At 40.0% G+C, this 16,312-nt stretch overlaps 1 protein-coding gene across 2 annotated transcripts in view; it reads right to left on the minus strand.

Moving 5' to 3' along the window:
• The window catches only part of TBC1D8 (TBC1 domain family member 8), a 48,891-nt gene that overhangs the window by 6,169 nt on the left and 26,410 nt on the right, over nucleotides 1-16,312 (minus strand). For both annotated transcript variants that reach the window (XM_079972508.1, XM_079972509.1), the window contains exons 5-12: nucleotides 14,368-14,608; nucleotides 8,737-8,944; nucleotides 7,077-7,271; nucleotides 5,886-6,056; nucleotides 3,540-3,690; nucleotides 2,345-2,559; nucleotides 1,401-1,518; nucleotides 391-676 (exon numbers count right to left, since the gene is read on the minus strand). In XM_079972508.1, the coding sequence (XP_079828634.1) occupies nucleotides 391-676; nucleotides 1,401-1,518; nucleotides 2,345-2,559; nucleotides 3,540-3,690; nucleotides 5,886-6,056; nucleotides 7,077-7,271; nucleotides 8,737-8,944; nucleotides 14,368-14,608 (1,585 nt within the window). The remainder of the gene's footprint in view (nucleotides 1-390; nucleotides 677-1,400; nucleotides 1,519-2,344; nucleotides 2,560-3,539; nucleotides 3,691-5,885; nucleotides 6,057-7,076; nucleotides 7,272-8,736; nucleotides 8,945-14,367; nucleotides 14,609-16,312) is intronic.

A 16,312-nucleotide genomic window follows, 5' to 3' on the forward strand; every position in this document is an offset into this window, starting at 1 on the left:
TAATGCACTCTACTACACTCAGTGTACAGCAGTCTTAGATTTCACTTCTCATTTTTTAAATAAGCACCTTATTGAACCAGATCAGGCTTGTTCTCTGCCTAGAAGCTGTTCCCAGGTGATCATATGCCTTTATGAAGCCAGGAACTGAAATTTTTTTGCTTTAGGGAAGAAATTAAAAGTAGCAAGGACTTATCAAGTTTCTGGAATATGTGGTTCTTTTCTTTGAAAATAGCTACTAAAAAGCATAGTAGGGAGGCAAGTGTCATTAAATGTTCGGAACAAGTTTCTCTGTATCATTTTATTACTGTTAAATAAACATTATTATGATTACTATTTTTAAAGCAGCAGTGTTAGTGTTGCAGCTCTGAAACATAGTAGTCAGAACAATACCTGCTCAGAATCATCAATGCATGTCCATCATCTTTGCTGTTGCACAGTTCTACAGCATTGGCTTCAAGGATAGCCAAGCCAAACTGGAAAATGGCTTTGATCCCATCAAAGAAGAAACAGTCGACAACATTGACAGCACTTTCTAGGGGCATGATACTGAGAAAGAGAGTGAGGAACCACGACAGGGAAACGGAAGCCAGTGTGGAAAGGTCTTTCATATGTTCGGCCAGTTCTGGCAGCCGCTCCTTGATAAGCTCTTCGAATATAGACTGATCCACCTGAGCACCTGGAAATCACAGCAGATAACGTCAGCCAAGGTTGAAATAAATAATTCCTTTAGCTTTATAATTTAATACAATTATCTTATGAATTCAAGCCTCATTCCTCCTCTTAACAGATCACAATACTGAGTTATAGAATGGTTTCAAAGCTTTTTAAAAGGGGGTGGGGAAAACATCTGCAACACCCTTTGGGGAGCATCTATGAAATAATAATATGGCAGAACTTAACACTTATATAAACACTTATATAAAAACACTTAATATAAAAAGTGCAATAAAACGTAAGTACTATCTGAAACGACTGTCAAAAGAAAGTGGCAACAGGGGATTGATGCAATAAAAATAGAGCACAGTATTTCCCTCCGCTACACATACAATACGCAGCCTTATCTCAACTATGAAAAATAAGCCATGGAGCAGTTTTTATACTGCCCAATATAAAGAATTCAATGCCCATATAAAAACTTCAAGAGAAGAAAAGGTTTAATATAGAAGAGAGTTTATGTCACCAAATTCAGTTAATAGAAAATCGACAGGAGGGGTTGGGAACCTGTCCAGTTTTTGTTGCTGGACAAAAACTCCAATTATCCCTAAGGACTGGCTATGGGGACTGGAGTCCAACAACATCTAGAGAACCAAAGTTTCCCAAGCCCTGATATGCAGTGTGTTGACTGTTTTATTTCCCTAGGAATCAGTAAAGAGAGTAAGAAGCGAACAGGAGACTCTCACCTATCACCCGGTGATTAAAGTAATCTGGAAGCATCCTTTCGCACACAGCGACAAGCAACCAAAATGCTTCTTCCTCTTTGGCATACAGCAACAAAACAGAGGCTAAGATATTCATGGACTGTTAGAAAGTCAAAGAAGACAATTTTAGTTGCCGCAACACCTTTTTAAAACATGTAATAAGAGCTTTTAAAAAAATAATTAGAAATGAGGTTATATAACCCATTTAAAGGTTATGTACAGACATTTCCCCATCCAATTTGAAACCATACTGGACCCTGGTTAGCTTTGGAAAGGTGCTAGCAGCTTTATTGCTGCACCACTAGGAGCACAAAACTTATGGATATAGCTTTCAACCTACATAGTGACGGACTTCTGTTAATTTAGTGTTTGTATAACAATGTAGGCATAATGAAATAGACAACAAAATCTTGCTCCAGAACTGAGTTCTCACTCTTTCACTATAAGCTTCTGAAAGTGACAAAAATATGGTGTGGGTCTCCCCAACTGTAACCCAAGACAAAATATCTCCTCAAGGCGAGGGGTCTTAGAGTTCAGCAACAACACAGCTGCTTTCTAGCATCTCCATTTAACTGATCTCAGGACACAGAGCTGAGAAAAACCTTTGCTCAAAGCCACCTACAAACAGAAAGAGCTCACAGAAGCTGAGAGGCATTTCACAGGTAGTTTCCCTAATGGCCACGTTGCTAATGAAGAGAAGAAATAAATGAAGCACAGCACATTGGAACCATCTTAACTTGCACAGAGAGTAAGCTGGCCAATTACACTTCACACAGAAAGTGAGACTGGGGAAATGGTGAGACAGAAGCTGTCGCCTTTTCTACTGACCACCCCCCTGCCTGAGTGCATCTCCCTTAACATGCTGAAGCCTGTGATTTTCGAAGGAGTTCATCTGCAAATTGGTGGCGTAACGGATCTTTCTTTACCTGGCAGTACCCAATTTTGGGGTTTCTGTGTGCGTAAGCTGTCAAAACTCTCCTCAATGCAGCTATGCCCGTTTCACTCTGGAAGGCAGGGTGCTCAGGTAACGAGCGATGCAAGTCACGTTCTATTTCCTCTGTTGCTATGCAACACATGCCCATGGACACCTCCACTAAATTTTCATAGTAACCAGGGTGGGTATACAAATCTGTTGCAGCATCTGAAGAAGAGAGAAAGCAAGAACTGAAGATTAGTTATGAATCCAAATATCATCTTATATAAAACTATGCTATTTGTCAAAGGAACAACTATGTGAAACTAGATTCTGAATATCCAACATACTCCTAAATCAAAATTACTCCGGAACACACAACTACATTTTTGTAATATGAAACACTGTGCAGAAGAAGGAATGTGAGTTTGAAAATACTTCAATAACCTAACTTGCTATATATGGTAAAACTTGCTAATTTACATAAATATGGGGCCAGCAGTATAGGATCCTCAGTCTTAAATCCGATTTCAAATAGAAGGATTTAATCGTGCAAGTGTTGCATATCTGAATCAAAAACACTGTATCAGAGATTGTTATCGTATTCCAACAGTCCTGCTTTTAGCTTGTAGCAAAGGAAATGGCAGAGGAAGTCTTAAGCTTCTCATTTCAGTCTTTTGTGCCAAGTATAACATCTCAGCAATGTCTGCTGATATAAAGGCTATTATTTTGGTATAAAGACCTTTATTACTTACCATTTGTATGAAACAAATGGGTATAATTTAATTACGTATAGTGCTAAGTAGCTAGCAGAGAAACATTTCTCTCTATGGGCTGTACCCAAATCACCTGGTTCTTTTCCATTACTAGAAAATTAAATGGGGCCATAAATCTAGCCCATTTCCCTTTCTCACTTGCTTCTTTCCATGGTAAAATACAGTGGTACCTTGGGTTAAGTACTTAATTCGTTCCAGAGGTCCGTACTTAATCTGAAACTGTTCTTAACCTGAAGCACCACTTTAGCTAATGGGGCCTCCTGCTGCTGCTGCACCGCCAGAGCACAATTTCTGTTCTCATCCTGAAGCAAAGTTCTTAATCTGAAGCACTATTTCTGGGTTAGCGGAGTCTGTAACCTGAAGCGTATGTAACCTGAGGTACCACTGTACCTGGTCAGGTTTCTTTGAAAAGTCACACCACAGAATTCTCACCTGAGAAAAAGAGCCACAGTTTGCCTCGTAAAGATTCTGGAATTCCCATAGCAACCAGTTTCCTGATTTTTTCTGTTCGGAACATACAGACAGTTCTGCCATACTCATCAAAGTGATCATTCCACAGGCTCTCTTTGATTTGCTCCCTAGACTGAAAGCCAAGAGAGGAATGTTAAATCCATCATATTTATACAAGCCATGATGCAATGGAATAGCCTCTCGTTCAGAGAAAGCTATTTGTTTGTAGTGATGGACAATGCAACAAAAAATAGACTACAGAATGCTATTACAGCCCTGTATATTGGTCAATATTTATGCAGCTTCAAAGCAGCAGGAAGATAGCTGCAAATATGAATATTATCTGGAAAGCCTGTATGTGAGCCATTAACCAGTTATGCAACAGGGAAGCAGAAAATTAGGAAATGTCTAATTTCCTTTAATACTTATATCCTGCTTTTTCCTTCTAGCAAGAAGTCTAGAACAGATGGCAAAAAGTGCTAAATCACCGATTTTAAATATCAAAATTACAATCAATATAGGCAAATCCTAGAATTGTAGAGTTGGAAGAGTTCACAAGGCTCATCTATAGTCCGACCCCCTGCAATGTGGGAATCTTTTGCCCAAAATGGGGCTTGAACTTATGTCCCTGAGATTAAGAGTCTCATGCTCTACTGACTGAGCTATCATTCTAAACAATAAAAACAGTTCAGTACAATAGCACAGTGAAAGTGAATATGCAGATGCTCATGAAGTCCAACCACAACTGGAGGGCCACAAGTTCTCCATCCCAGCCATACCAGATTCACAATGACAAACTAACATATTATGATTATCATCATCATCATCATCATCATCATCATCATCACCATCATCAATAGCCAGGCAGCGGGCCTTCTCGGTAATGGTGCCTGCCCTGTGGAATGCCTTCCCATCAGATGTCAAGGAAATAAGCAACTATCTTACTTTTAAAAGACATCTGAAGGCAGCCCTATTTAGGGAAGTTTTAAATGTTTCATGCTATATTGTGTTTTTGATATTCAGTTGGGAGCCACCCAGAGTGGCTGGGGAAATCCAGCCAGATGGGCAGGGTATTATAATAATAATAATAATAATAATAATAATAATAATAATAATAATAATAATAATAATAATAATAATTATTATTATTATTATTATTATTATTATTATTATTCCGCCCATCATCACAAGATTTCAGGGCAGTTCACAGGATACAAATACAAGGTAAAGCTGCTTTACTAAAGCACAAGTAAAACAAAAAACAATAACCACCCCTCCCACAAACACATTTAAAAGGCTGCAGAATATTACAAATACAAAATACAAGTTAACATATAACACTTAAGAACAATTTATATAAAACACAGTAGTAACATATCAATATTTAACTAACTAAACATCTCATGTAATCCAATAATAATTGTACAATTGTAGATATTGTTTTATTGCTTTTGGCTCACTGAGTCATTTGCATTATATCTTATTTTTATCTTATTATACACCACTTTAGCAGCTTTCGACTGTGAAACAGTTTATATGCAATCACAAACCATCATATACAATTACGATGAAATGCACCAAAAGAAAAGTCAGAGCGTCACACAGTCTCCTGGGACTATTTCCTACATTACATTTTTAAGACGCTATAATGAGAAGCTTTTGTAACAACTCATTATCATATTCTCAACATAACTTGCATCTGTTTTGAGGAGGTATTAAATCATTCCTATGGCACAACTTGCAAAACCGTTTCTACAACTTCGATTTCAAAATGAAGAAATGGTCCTTGCACAGATACAGACGGTATCTACTCGAACCTATAGCATTTCCTATGTACTATAGGAAGTATGTATTATATATGCTGCAAAGGAATGGGCTAAGGAGAATAGATTGCAGAAGGAAAGGAAAGAAGTCATTAATGTAAACAAAGGAAGGAAGGCCTCAGTCCTATAGTTCAGACAGATGTTTCTCTCTATATCTCTGAAGAATTTCAGAATGCCACCTCCCCAAAAAATCATTAAAATGCAAGGTTCATCATCATTAACAACAACAACAACAACAACAATTAGATTCCTATACCGCCCTTCATCCAAGGATCATAATATGAACCCACAAAAATATAACATAGTAGCAAACAGAAGCAATAACCCACCCACCCCATTTAAAAGGCCATAGATTGTTTAATTAGCAGAAGGCTTGGGGGGAGAGGAACATTTTTGCCTGGTACCTAAATATATGTAATATTAATAGCATGCCAGATGATGCAAGGAGAGACTGTGAACAAGCTTTTCAAATGTCCCCAATAACTAAAATGGTGGTTTTACATACCATCCTAAAATCCAGACCATCTATTCCAGAAGGATGAAATGCTGAACTCAGGGCCTCTGCATTCAGCAGATGTCTACTGCTGCTGTCATTTTCACTCCCGTTATTGCTTTGTGAAGCTACTATCCCCAAGTTCCCAAGTTCATAATCGGCATGTGTTGAATGAGAATTTTGCTGCGCAAGTAAAGGGGGGGGGGGAGACAAACAGAATCCGTTTGAAAGCTTTATTGTGTAGATCCAATAACAACAACTAAACATCTACTAAAGTTGTTTATCAACTGACTTTATTTTCTCTGCTTTGGAATAAGAAGCACCTGAAGCCAGCTGAAAGCACATTAATAAAATCCCATGAACTGCCTCTAATCCATACACAAAATCCATAGCAAGTAAAAGGAATTTAATCCTCTAGTAAACGCAAGCCTGTCATGCCATCTCTTTAGATATATATTTCAACTATGCTCACTACACTTTTTTGCTCTTCTACACTATTTGGCAAATTAAAAACTAATTATGGTTCGAATCTCCGCGGCGGGGTGAGCTCCCGTCTTTCGGTCCCAGCTCCTGCCCACCTAGCAGTTCGAAAGCACCCTTAAGTGCAAGTAGATAAATAGGTACCGCTTTATAGCGGGAAGGTAAACGGCGTTTCCGTGTGCTGCGCTGGTGCCGGCTCGCCAGAGCAGCTTCGTCACGCTGGCCATGTGACCCGGAAGTGTCTCCAGACAGCGCTGGCCCCCAGCCTCTTAAGTGAGATGGGCGCACAACCCTAGAGTCGGACACGACTGGCCCGTACGGGCAGGGGTACCTTTACCTTTACCTTTATGTAGATGATGAAAATATAAAGGAGTGTTACAGCTATAAATTTACACAGCACTATAGTGAGTAAGTGCACACACAGGACTAAGCAGATGTCATGAGCTCAACTACCAACTTTTCTTCCTTATATCTTCAAAATATACCATCCTCTTTCCTCTAGCTAGAAGTGGATTACAAATCGGGGTGATCCTCCAGCTTTTTCCCAACCAGACCTGCATTTCTTATCTCTGACGCCACATCGGGAAAGGGAGCATGTTTAAATTATTGTTTGTCACGTCTTGTCAAATGAACCCATTTATAATACCAGTAAGCCTTTCTAGTTTAAAAAGTACTAGCAAAATATACTGAGCATACAGCTGGAACAGGTTAGACATTTAGTACCGTCTCTTTGCTTTTCAAATTTCTACGGAGCGATGCGTTGCTAGCCTTCACTTTCTTTAATCTTAGAAGCAGATTCTCCACCAGGGTATCTCTGTCCTTTAGCTCAATGAACTGAAAGGCTGTCTTGCTTTTTATGCTAATAATGATGGGATTGGGAAGAAGGCTAGTGTCCTCCATCTTCTCAATACTAGCCACCTGTTTAAAAAAATGAACACAATATATATATTCACATCAGAGATCTGCCCCAATGCCAATAAAATTGAAAACCTAGTACAGTGGTACCTCGGGTTAAGAACTTAATTCGTTCCAGAGGTCTGTTCTTAACCTGAAACTGTTCTTAACCTGAGATACCACTTTAGCTAATGGGGCTGCACAATTTCTGTTCTCATCTTGAAGCAAAGTTCTTAACCCAAGGTACTATTTGTGGGTTAGTGGAGTCTGTAACCTGAAGCGTCTGTAACCTGAAGTGTCCGTAACCTGAGGTACCACTGTATAAAGTACAGAAGAAACAGCAAACAAGTCTGTGCTCTTTGTTAATGGGTCGGGGAATGTAGGGGTGGAAACAAGAAAAACCTGTCTGAGGTAACTATTTTTTTATTTTGAAAATCTTGTGCTCTACATTCTTCCCATGTCAAGAACCCCTCTAACTCAATATGCTTTTTATTTTTGAAGTAAACCAGACAGGATCTGGTTGCCTTTAACATCACCCATGTGAGAGTCAGTGTGGCGTAGTGGCTAGAGTTACTGGACCTAGGCCACGGGAGAGCAGGGTCTGAATCCTCACTGGGTCATGAGGTTCACTGGGTCAACCTTGGGCCAGTCACAGTTGCTCAACCTCACAGGGTTGTGGTGAGGATAAAATGGAGACTGGGGGGAAGTTGTATACGCCACCTTGGGTTCTTTGGATAAAAGGTGGGATATGTACAAACTTGAACGTCTATGCTTTTCTTCAGGTAGTTTGTGATAAACTTTATGATGGAGAACACCAAGGTCTGCATCCAAAGGACAATCATACTGGTTCCATTGCCCAAGAGATCTTTAGACATAACAGCAAACCCTTTTTTTAAAACCCAGAAAAGTATGACAAATAATTTGATTCTGCACAAGGGTCTGCCTCTCAAAGGACGAAAGAACCCACTTGCCTAAGTACTCAGGAGTGCCTGAAGTAGCTCTTTATGTGTGTCAGGATCTACGCAAGATCGCTTACCAGACTCCAAAGGTGCAAACCAGAAGAACTCCCTACCTTCATCCCCGCAAGCAGATTTTAGAAATCCCACTTCAACACATAAGCATGCATGGAAAGGGTAGGGAAAATTCAGTGTGAGAATAGCAGATTGGCTAAAGATTGTTAGAGTGTAACTGGTTTGAACTAAGAATTTCTACAGCATTTTCACATTAGCTGGTGGCAAAGTTTGTTGTGAACACATTTTATAGAGCTGCACATCCATGATTAATATTGCTCAGTGGAGAGAAGCCAATTACTTTTTAATTGGCAACCCTGGACTGATTGTTAAGTACCACATAACTGCTCAACATTACCTGAAGGATATGCGCAATGAGTTGTTAAACAGCTTAGGATAAACAAATAGAACTGTTCTCACATTTAAGTATCTTTTTAAGCAGAAAGGATTACGGATTTTAAAAGTGACAAAAGACTAACCTCTACAAGTGGAATTAGAACATTACAGCAGCCATCTTCTTTGCTAGCAAAACAGATATAGCTATCGGAGGCAAACATCCTTCCAACTGTGTGACAGCGGCTAAAGGGAGTCCACAGGGAACAGTCTGCAACTTCGTGCAGCTTTTCCTTCTTTGGTAACCGGAAGAAAGCTCTGAAGTACTCATTCCGTGCTCTGAACTCAAGATCTCTTTTGAAAGAAGCAGCAGAACAAAATGTTTTTCAAAGGCTGAAACTTAAAGCAACTTGATTTGCTTTCTTATTTAACAAAATAAAACTGCAGTAGGCCAGTTCACATGTCATGGTAAGCCATAGGCTCAACAACAGATTCCTTACCATGAGCAAGAAAGCATGCCGATAACCAGGACTCGAATCTCACTTCCCCCACCCTTCTCCCCGTGATGTACCCAGAGGAAGCAAACCAGAGGCTTAAAGTTACATATGAACCAGCACTCATGGTTTGTTCCTACCAAAGAATGAATCTTTGCTTCTTTTGTGGTTGGTTTGGCAAGTGATAAACCACGAGCGCTGGTTGGCACTTAACACCACCCTAGTGTTCTGGGAGGAGAGATGCGGCACAATTTGAGCAGCATGTATTAGCACACTTGCTCATTCAGGGCAAGCTGCTGTTTGTTGAGTCTTACGTCCTGAGTAAAAGCGGTTTTTAAAAAACTGTTTCCATTAAGCTTCAGCTTCAACAGGCTAATGGCATTTTGTCCGCCTTTGGAAGATTCTCACTGGCATATTTACTGCAGTGGCAAATGAGATCCATTTCTATTAGCCAGGATTTGAATAACCTCAGGTTGTATTCAACGCTGCAAGTGGGGTGTTCCACTCACCTCCTCTCCCCATGCACCTGCAAAATCTGCCTCAAGGGTTCTCATGTGATTAAGCAGGCACATATGCGTATGCACACAAACCCCTTACCCTATATAAGCAACACAAGTATGGTATGGGTGCCTATGAATATACCAGTTTATCACTTAAGTTCTCTTCATAGCACATTCTTTTTTTCCTCAAAACAGTTTGCTTTAAGGAAGAAATAGCTTCCCTCTCTGTTTCAGTAAAAGAATGCAAAGTGTGGGCTAAAGAATCTAAGGAGTGCCTTCTGGCATCTGTGCTTCATTTGACAACAGAAATCCATCAACTCCCCCTGCTCAAGTAGTTTTAAGAATTTAGAATGCCTTTTTCATTTGTGACAGCAGCTTAATAAAACAGCTTGGTGGGCCATTTTGCTTAGTACAGAGGACAGTTTTGCAACCATTTCAAAATCCAGAACAGATAGGGTTGCCATATTTTAAACAGTGAAAATCCACAGATTGATTGATTGATTGACTTGCCAAAGTTGTTTAGTTTGGGGGGGGGGAGCAAAAAAAAAAATGCTGTTTTTGAGCTACCTTTATGGAAAAACGGCAAAAAAGCACTGCCGACATGGGCTGCCGTATGTCCAGATTTTCCTGGACATTTCCCCAATTTCTGCCTGGACACTGCTGCCAACTGCGGTATTCCAGATACGTCTGGGGAAATTTGGATGTATGGCAACCCTAGAACAGACTAGCTGGGCTTCTGAAGCAAGTCAGAAAGTTTTTATTTTGTTTAAAGACAAGCAACAGAAAACTGTACTCAAAGGAAGAAAAGATTGTGTTTACAGTCAAAGTTTCCTCACAAGAAAAAAAAAATCACCTGACAAAGTCAACTAACAATCTGCTAGTATGATTAAGTGTTGCATTGGCTCAGCACAAAAATATTTTTCCATTCTGACCAAAACAGAGTTGAATCAGTGACAACATCTCCAGTTCGTTTTGTAGAAGCCTCTTTGCCAGTATCTATATGAAGGGTAGGTGAACTACTCTCCCATGAAAATAGTTTCTAAAATGCTTGTTCTTTGAAAGACAACAGATATCACAGTATACTTTGTACAATCACAGTATATATTAAGCTTTAAATATGTGTATAAAATACACCTATATAGTACTTTTTAAATTTAGGGCTTTATAGCAGAGTTGAGCTGTTAGATGCCACTCATGCTCAGTGTAAATGAAGAGATTTTGTTACACTTTATGGGAGAGTTGTGATGACTTCCCATTTTTAAAATTCTGTTTTGTGCATTTAAATGCAGCATTAGCAGTATGCATTGAACAAGGGGGAAATACAGAGAACAGCTGACCAAAACATTTAATATCATTGACTGCTGAGTGGCTAAAGTGTAGCACAACACAAACTAGAGCCTTGCACTGGGGCGGCATTTCCAACAGGCTCTCAGTATTTCAGAAAGACATGGGCCCTACATCTGTTGGGAGGGCCATCCCTCCATTTGCGCTGAGCTACACAGGTGTGCATAGGACTTCTAAAGTGCAGCATGGCTGCAGCGATTATCTCTCTCCTTGCTCTTCAAGTCAAACTTGATGGTGATGGAACTTGCAGTGCGCCATGGAATGAGGTGTAAGGGGCTTTGGTGGGAAGGGGAAATCAGCAAAAATCAGAGACGACTTCTTGCATAAGTGGAAGTGCCTTCCACTCACACAAGGAGTGAACATCTCTGTATTTAATTCTTCCATGTTCGTCTTTAAATAAGAATTTGGGTGACAGGCTCTCTTTTGCATATATCACCACACCTCTCTTCTTTACTCTATCCGAAGATATAAATTCCTGGCCAAGTCTTTTATTTATTAACACTTTTCTGTGGAGCCTAGTCACATGTGTTTCTTGCAGGCAAATAATGTCCAATTGTTCTTTTTTTAATATGTGAAATATTTTCCTCCTTTTTTCTGGGATGTTGCAGCCGTTTATATTCCAGCTCAAAAGTTGCAGAGACATCCTGAAATAATCTGGTTATTCTTCCCGGGGTGGTATCTTATTCGTTGGATCTTCAGGTTCCGAGGGTGCCGGTACCGCCGGTGCTCCAGGCCCAAAGGGTAGTTCAATTCCTTTTTGGAGGTCCTCTCCGTATGCAGTCAAGAATTTGTCTCTATCTTCCAATGTTCTAATTTTCACCTTCTTCCCTCTGAAAGTAAAGGATAATCCTTGGGGAAATTCCCACCTAAAGATAATTGAGTTGCCCCTAAGCAGTCTGACCAGTTCCAAATAGTCAGATCTAAGGTCCGAACATCTCTGTATTTAAGGCATTGCTTTTAAAAAGACTTCATGTGGTTCAATATGAGAGAGACCTGCTCTATTATAAGGAATGTGCTTATTTTTGTACTCTTTGAAAAAGCTGCAGCAGCTGGAAATGTGTTGGGCCAACAGAATGAAGTAATCCTTTATAGCAACTTTACTTAATTCCATAATTCTTCGTCCACTCTGTAAACCTTTGCTTGAAATTTCCTTCTAAGCAAGAAATCAATTTGAAAGCTTTAAGTGTGGTTCCACACAATAGCTATAAAGAAAGAAAATGTGTTGGACTGCAAAGAGCAAACAAAACAGAATAATAATCCTCAGTACTAAAACGTTTAAGAACCACAGGTATGTGACATAAATAGCGTAACATATAAAGAATTCTGAAGTTTAAGATGGCATTTTGTTTAATACCATATAAACAAAGAAATTCACGCTGCAGATTTTCAAAACCATTCTAACTTATTCTGAACACAGAATTTCAAGGGGGAAAGGTAGACTTTGGAGAAAGTCCAGCTGTGCCCCCAAACTGCTGCTTTTAATACAGGACTCCTTAGAGTGTGGTTGCCTACTGCACTAATTATACACACTAAGAAAATCCAGGCAAGATTATAAGAAAGCAGCTGCTCAATCATGCAGTTCAAACCAGAAAATGTTCATTATAAGTTGCAATATCACATAATGCAGCAAAATAAAATGCACAAGCAGTATCACATATGTAGCAAAATATAATACACAATGTTTTTGTGCTTTCCACATTCTGGGCAAACAGTCACACAGAGTCCATTAATAAGAGGACGTTTTAAAACACTCATATTAAGAAGATCTTATGTCTGGGTACCGTTGAAAGCATTTCGGGGCATTTAAAATAAAGAGCTTTTGTGGTTATGCAATACTTCAATCTCTCTTTGCTTTTGGGAGCAAATGCTGGTTAATTCTTCTGTAATTCACTGCCTGAGCATTATCCTTTCTTAATCTAGGGGTGGGGAACCTGTGGCCCTCCAGATTTTGATCGACCACAACTCCCATCATCCTTGTCTATCGGTCATGCTGGCTGCTGCTCAGGGTTCAGCGATCTCTGGAGGGTTGCAGGTTCTCCATCTCTGCTTTAGCAAACGTTGGCTGGAAATTTCACCTCTTCCCAAATGATGAACTACAGGGAAACACACAACTGGAATAAATCCAGACATATCCCGCTGCAAATGGAACCACTGTTTCCATTCGTGGATGGGACCCTGATTCAATGGAGGTTGTTGCAGATGGAAGTGGGAGGAGGCATTTTCTAGCACCCTTCTTCCCCCTCCAAATCCATGTGCCATTTATCCACTTTGTTCTGAAGGGTCTTCAAACCATCCAAAGCAGATCTGGGGAGGCATCTGGGGTTGGGGGAAGGAAGAGTTGCTGAAAATTATCTCCCCATTTTTCTGTCCCAGGGTGCATGGAATCAGCAGAGTTCTGCCAAATCAAGCCTGGATTCAACTCAATATATTTCTTACTTTTTCTTTCTTTCTTTTTAAAGGAAAATGTACCGGCAAGGCAAGATATTATACTACATAATGGGGAAAATGTGTTTGCTTTGGTGGAGCTACCTTTGAAGGTGACTCGGAAACTACAACTAATGCAGAATGCAGCTGGGAGTGGCTGCCGGGACCATATAACACAAGGCCTAAAGGATCTACACTGGCTCCCAGTACATTTACAAGCACAATTCAAAGTGTTGGTGACCTTTAAAGTCCTTAACGGCTTTGGACCTGCATACCTGACGGAGCGTCTCCACCCCCATCGTTCAGCCCGGACACTGAGGTCCAGCTTCAAGGGTCTTCTGCCGGCTCCCTCACTGCGAGAAGTGAGGTTACAGGGAACCAGGCAGAGGGCCTTCTCAGTAGTGGCGTCCGCCCTGTGGAACGCCCTCCCATCAGATATCAAGGAATTAAAAAAACTATCTGACTTTTAGAAGACATCTGAAAGCAGCCCTGTACAGAGAGGTTTTTTAATGGCTGATGTTTTGCTGTGTTTTAATGTGCTGGAAACTGCCCAGAGTGGCTGGGGCAACCCAGTGAGATGGGCAGCATATAAAAAAATTACTACTATTATTATTACTGTTATTATTGCTTCAAAAAAAATGCAGAGTGTGAAGTTGTACAACAAGGCATTACTCAGCACAGATCTTGCACAAATTAAGACTCCCCTTTAATCCAATAATGCTGGCATGTGGCCTCCAGGAGATTGTCCACAACAAAATGTGACCATTGGGCTGAAAAAGCTTGTGTGTCTTCCTGCATTACAGAGAAATGCTAAAGATGTGACTGGTTCTGAATAATACCACAAGGGTCACAGGACTTACTTGATTGAAGTTACTTTTGTATTTTGTTCCCCGCCCTTTCCCAGATAGATTTGCTCTTTATTTAGACTTCATGACACAAAGGTAGTAGTGTTGGTCATGGTGGAATACTACTTAAAATATGAGACCCCTTCAACAAAAACGATGTCACTATTTACCTCTTGGTGATCAGAGTAGGATCTTGCAAACCTGGATCCAGTTCAAAGACCTCATTATCCAGTAGCCTGCGGAGAGTTACATCTGCCAACTGTTCCATTATCCTGAATGCTTCATCAATATTAAGGAACATAGAGAAATCACGTTCTTTACTTTGAGTGGTGATGCGGATAATGTCAGTCATCAAAATATTGGAGGTTCTTTCCAACTTCTGGACATCAACCCAGGGAATGGTAAGTTTTACTGCCACCATGGAAACACAAAAAAATCTATTGAAGTAAACATCAGAATCCAGCAATTTATGTCTCCCACACATACATATATATACACACACACAGTTTCTCTACATATCTTCTTCAAGGGTAAATTCATGCTGGATTCAGTGATACTTCGTTCCAAGTAAGTATATATAAGATTGCCGCAATAATAACAACAAGAACAACAACAATTTTATTATTTATACCTTGGCTATCTGGCTGGGTTTCCCCAGCCACTCTGGGTGGTTTACAACATATCTAAAAACATCAATCCTTAAAAACGTCCCTAAACAGGGTGTCCCTAAAGGAAGTAAAAATTCATGTTGGGTATTTTCTCCTCACTTTTGTTTATTCTAAACAGTCAGTAAAACAGTATTAATCCAAGCAGGCTATATGCAGATAACTCCATGCGAGGACTGGCACACTTACAATGTGGCAGTCACTTCAGGCTCCAGATCAAGGCCTGACTAGTATGCCGCTCTGCAGCCATGCCACCTCCTTTGCACAAGCTCCCCCAACCACTGTGTGCCACTCGACCATGCCAGGGCTTCCCTGGGCTGCCTCCAAGTAGCAACAGTGGAAAAGGAGGAGGCAGCAGGTGGTGGGGAGCTGATGAAGTGACTGACAAGGCACCAGAGGCTTTTGCTTCAAGCCTCTGCTCCATGGCAATTAAATCTACAGCCCCTGTAGGCAGAATTTTAGGTAACTTTATACAATGTAGTTAAAAAGCTAAACTGGGCCATGGAGGCCAACAGAAGGACGTTGCAATGCACAAAAATCTATTCTGTTTCTGGTGAACCCATGTTAAGAGTAGGCTTAGAATGTGAAAGGCTGCTTTGGTAAATGAGGAGAAATGATAAAAGAACAAAAACATCTGCAAGGACTAACTGTACTTCTGTCAAAAACCATGGATGCATAGATTTATCTTTCAGGAGATTTAATGAGCAGTAATGCAAATTGGATGATTCCTTATAGTCACAAGGCTTCAGTATGATACAAAGTTATATTCTTCAGCCTAACAAGGATAATGAATCCTTTGTGGCAAGTCTGTGAGAAGCTGCCGTAAGATAAAACAAGGGACAACGTCTATCATACAAATTTGGCTACAATCACCATCAGCTTTTTTAATGTATGCAGTAATGTTTCTTACCTTAAAAACTTAGGATATACAGTTAAATGAGTTTTACAAACAGTTTTCAACTAGAAAAGAATGAGCAAGCCCCAGGTCACCTCATATAAACCCAGAAATTCTATGTCTCAGGCTTGGAAGATGATCCCATCCCCTTACCACCAGTCCTACTCCTTGCCCTAAAATCAACATACTGATTTTAGACACCAAATCTAGAGTGAGTTTCCCTCCTTATCTATACATACTTGAGAAGGAGAAATTACAGCTGATCATATATAATACTGACTTCTGGGGTAATTCTTTTAATTTATTTTGATAGTAACAGACACTGTTTTTTTCTGGGGGGACACAGGGATACACATACCCCATAACATTTAGTTTGGCCTCATTGAGGGGCAGTATTTCAATATGAGTAGGAAAATGAAAGTACCCCTAAACATTTTTTAAAAGAAAAAAGTACTGGTAACATACAAAATGTATTCACATATTTTTAGTTTACCCCTTTAAGTCTTTAAATGTAGGACAACATTTTAAACCACACAACATCAACTGGAAATTAAG

The sequence above is a fragment of the Podarcis cretensis genome, assembly GCF_951804945.1.
Source record: "Podarcis cretensis genome assembly, chromosome: 4".
Lineage (NCBI taxonomy): Eukaryota > Metazoa > Chordata > Lepidosauria > Squamata > Lacertidae > Podarcis > Podarcis cretensis.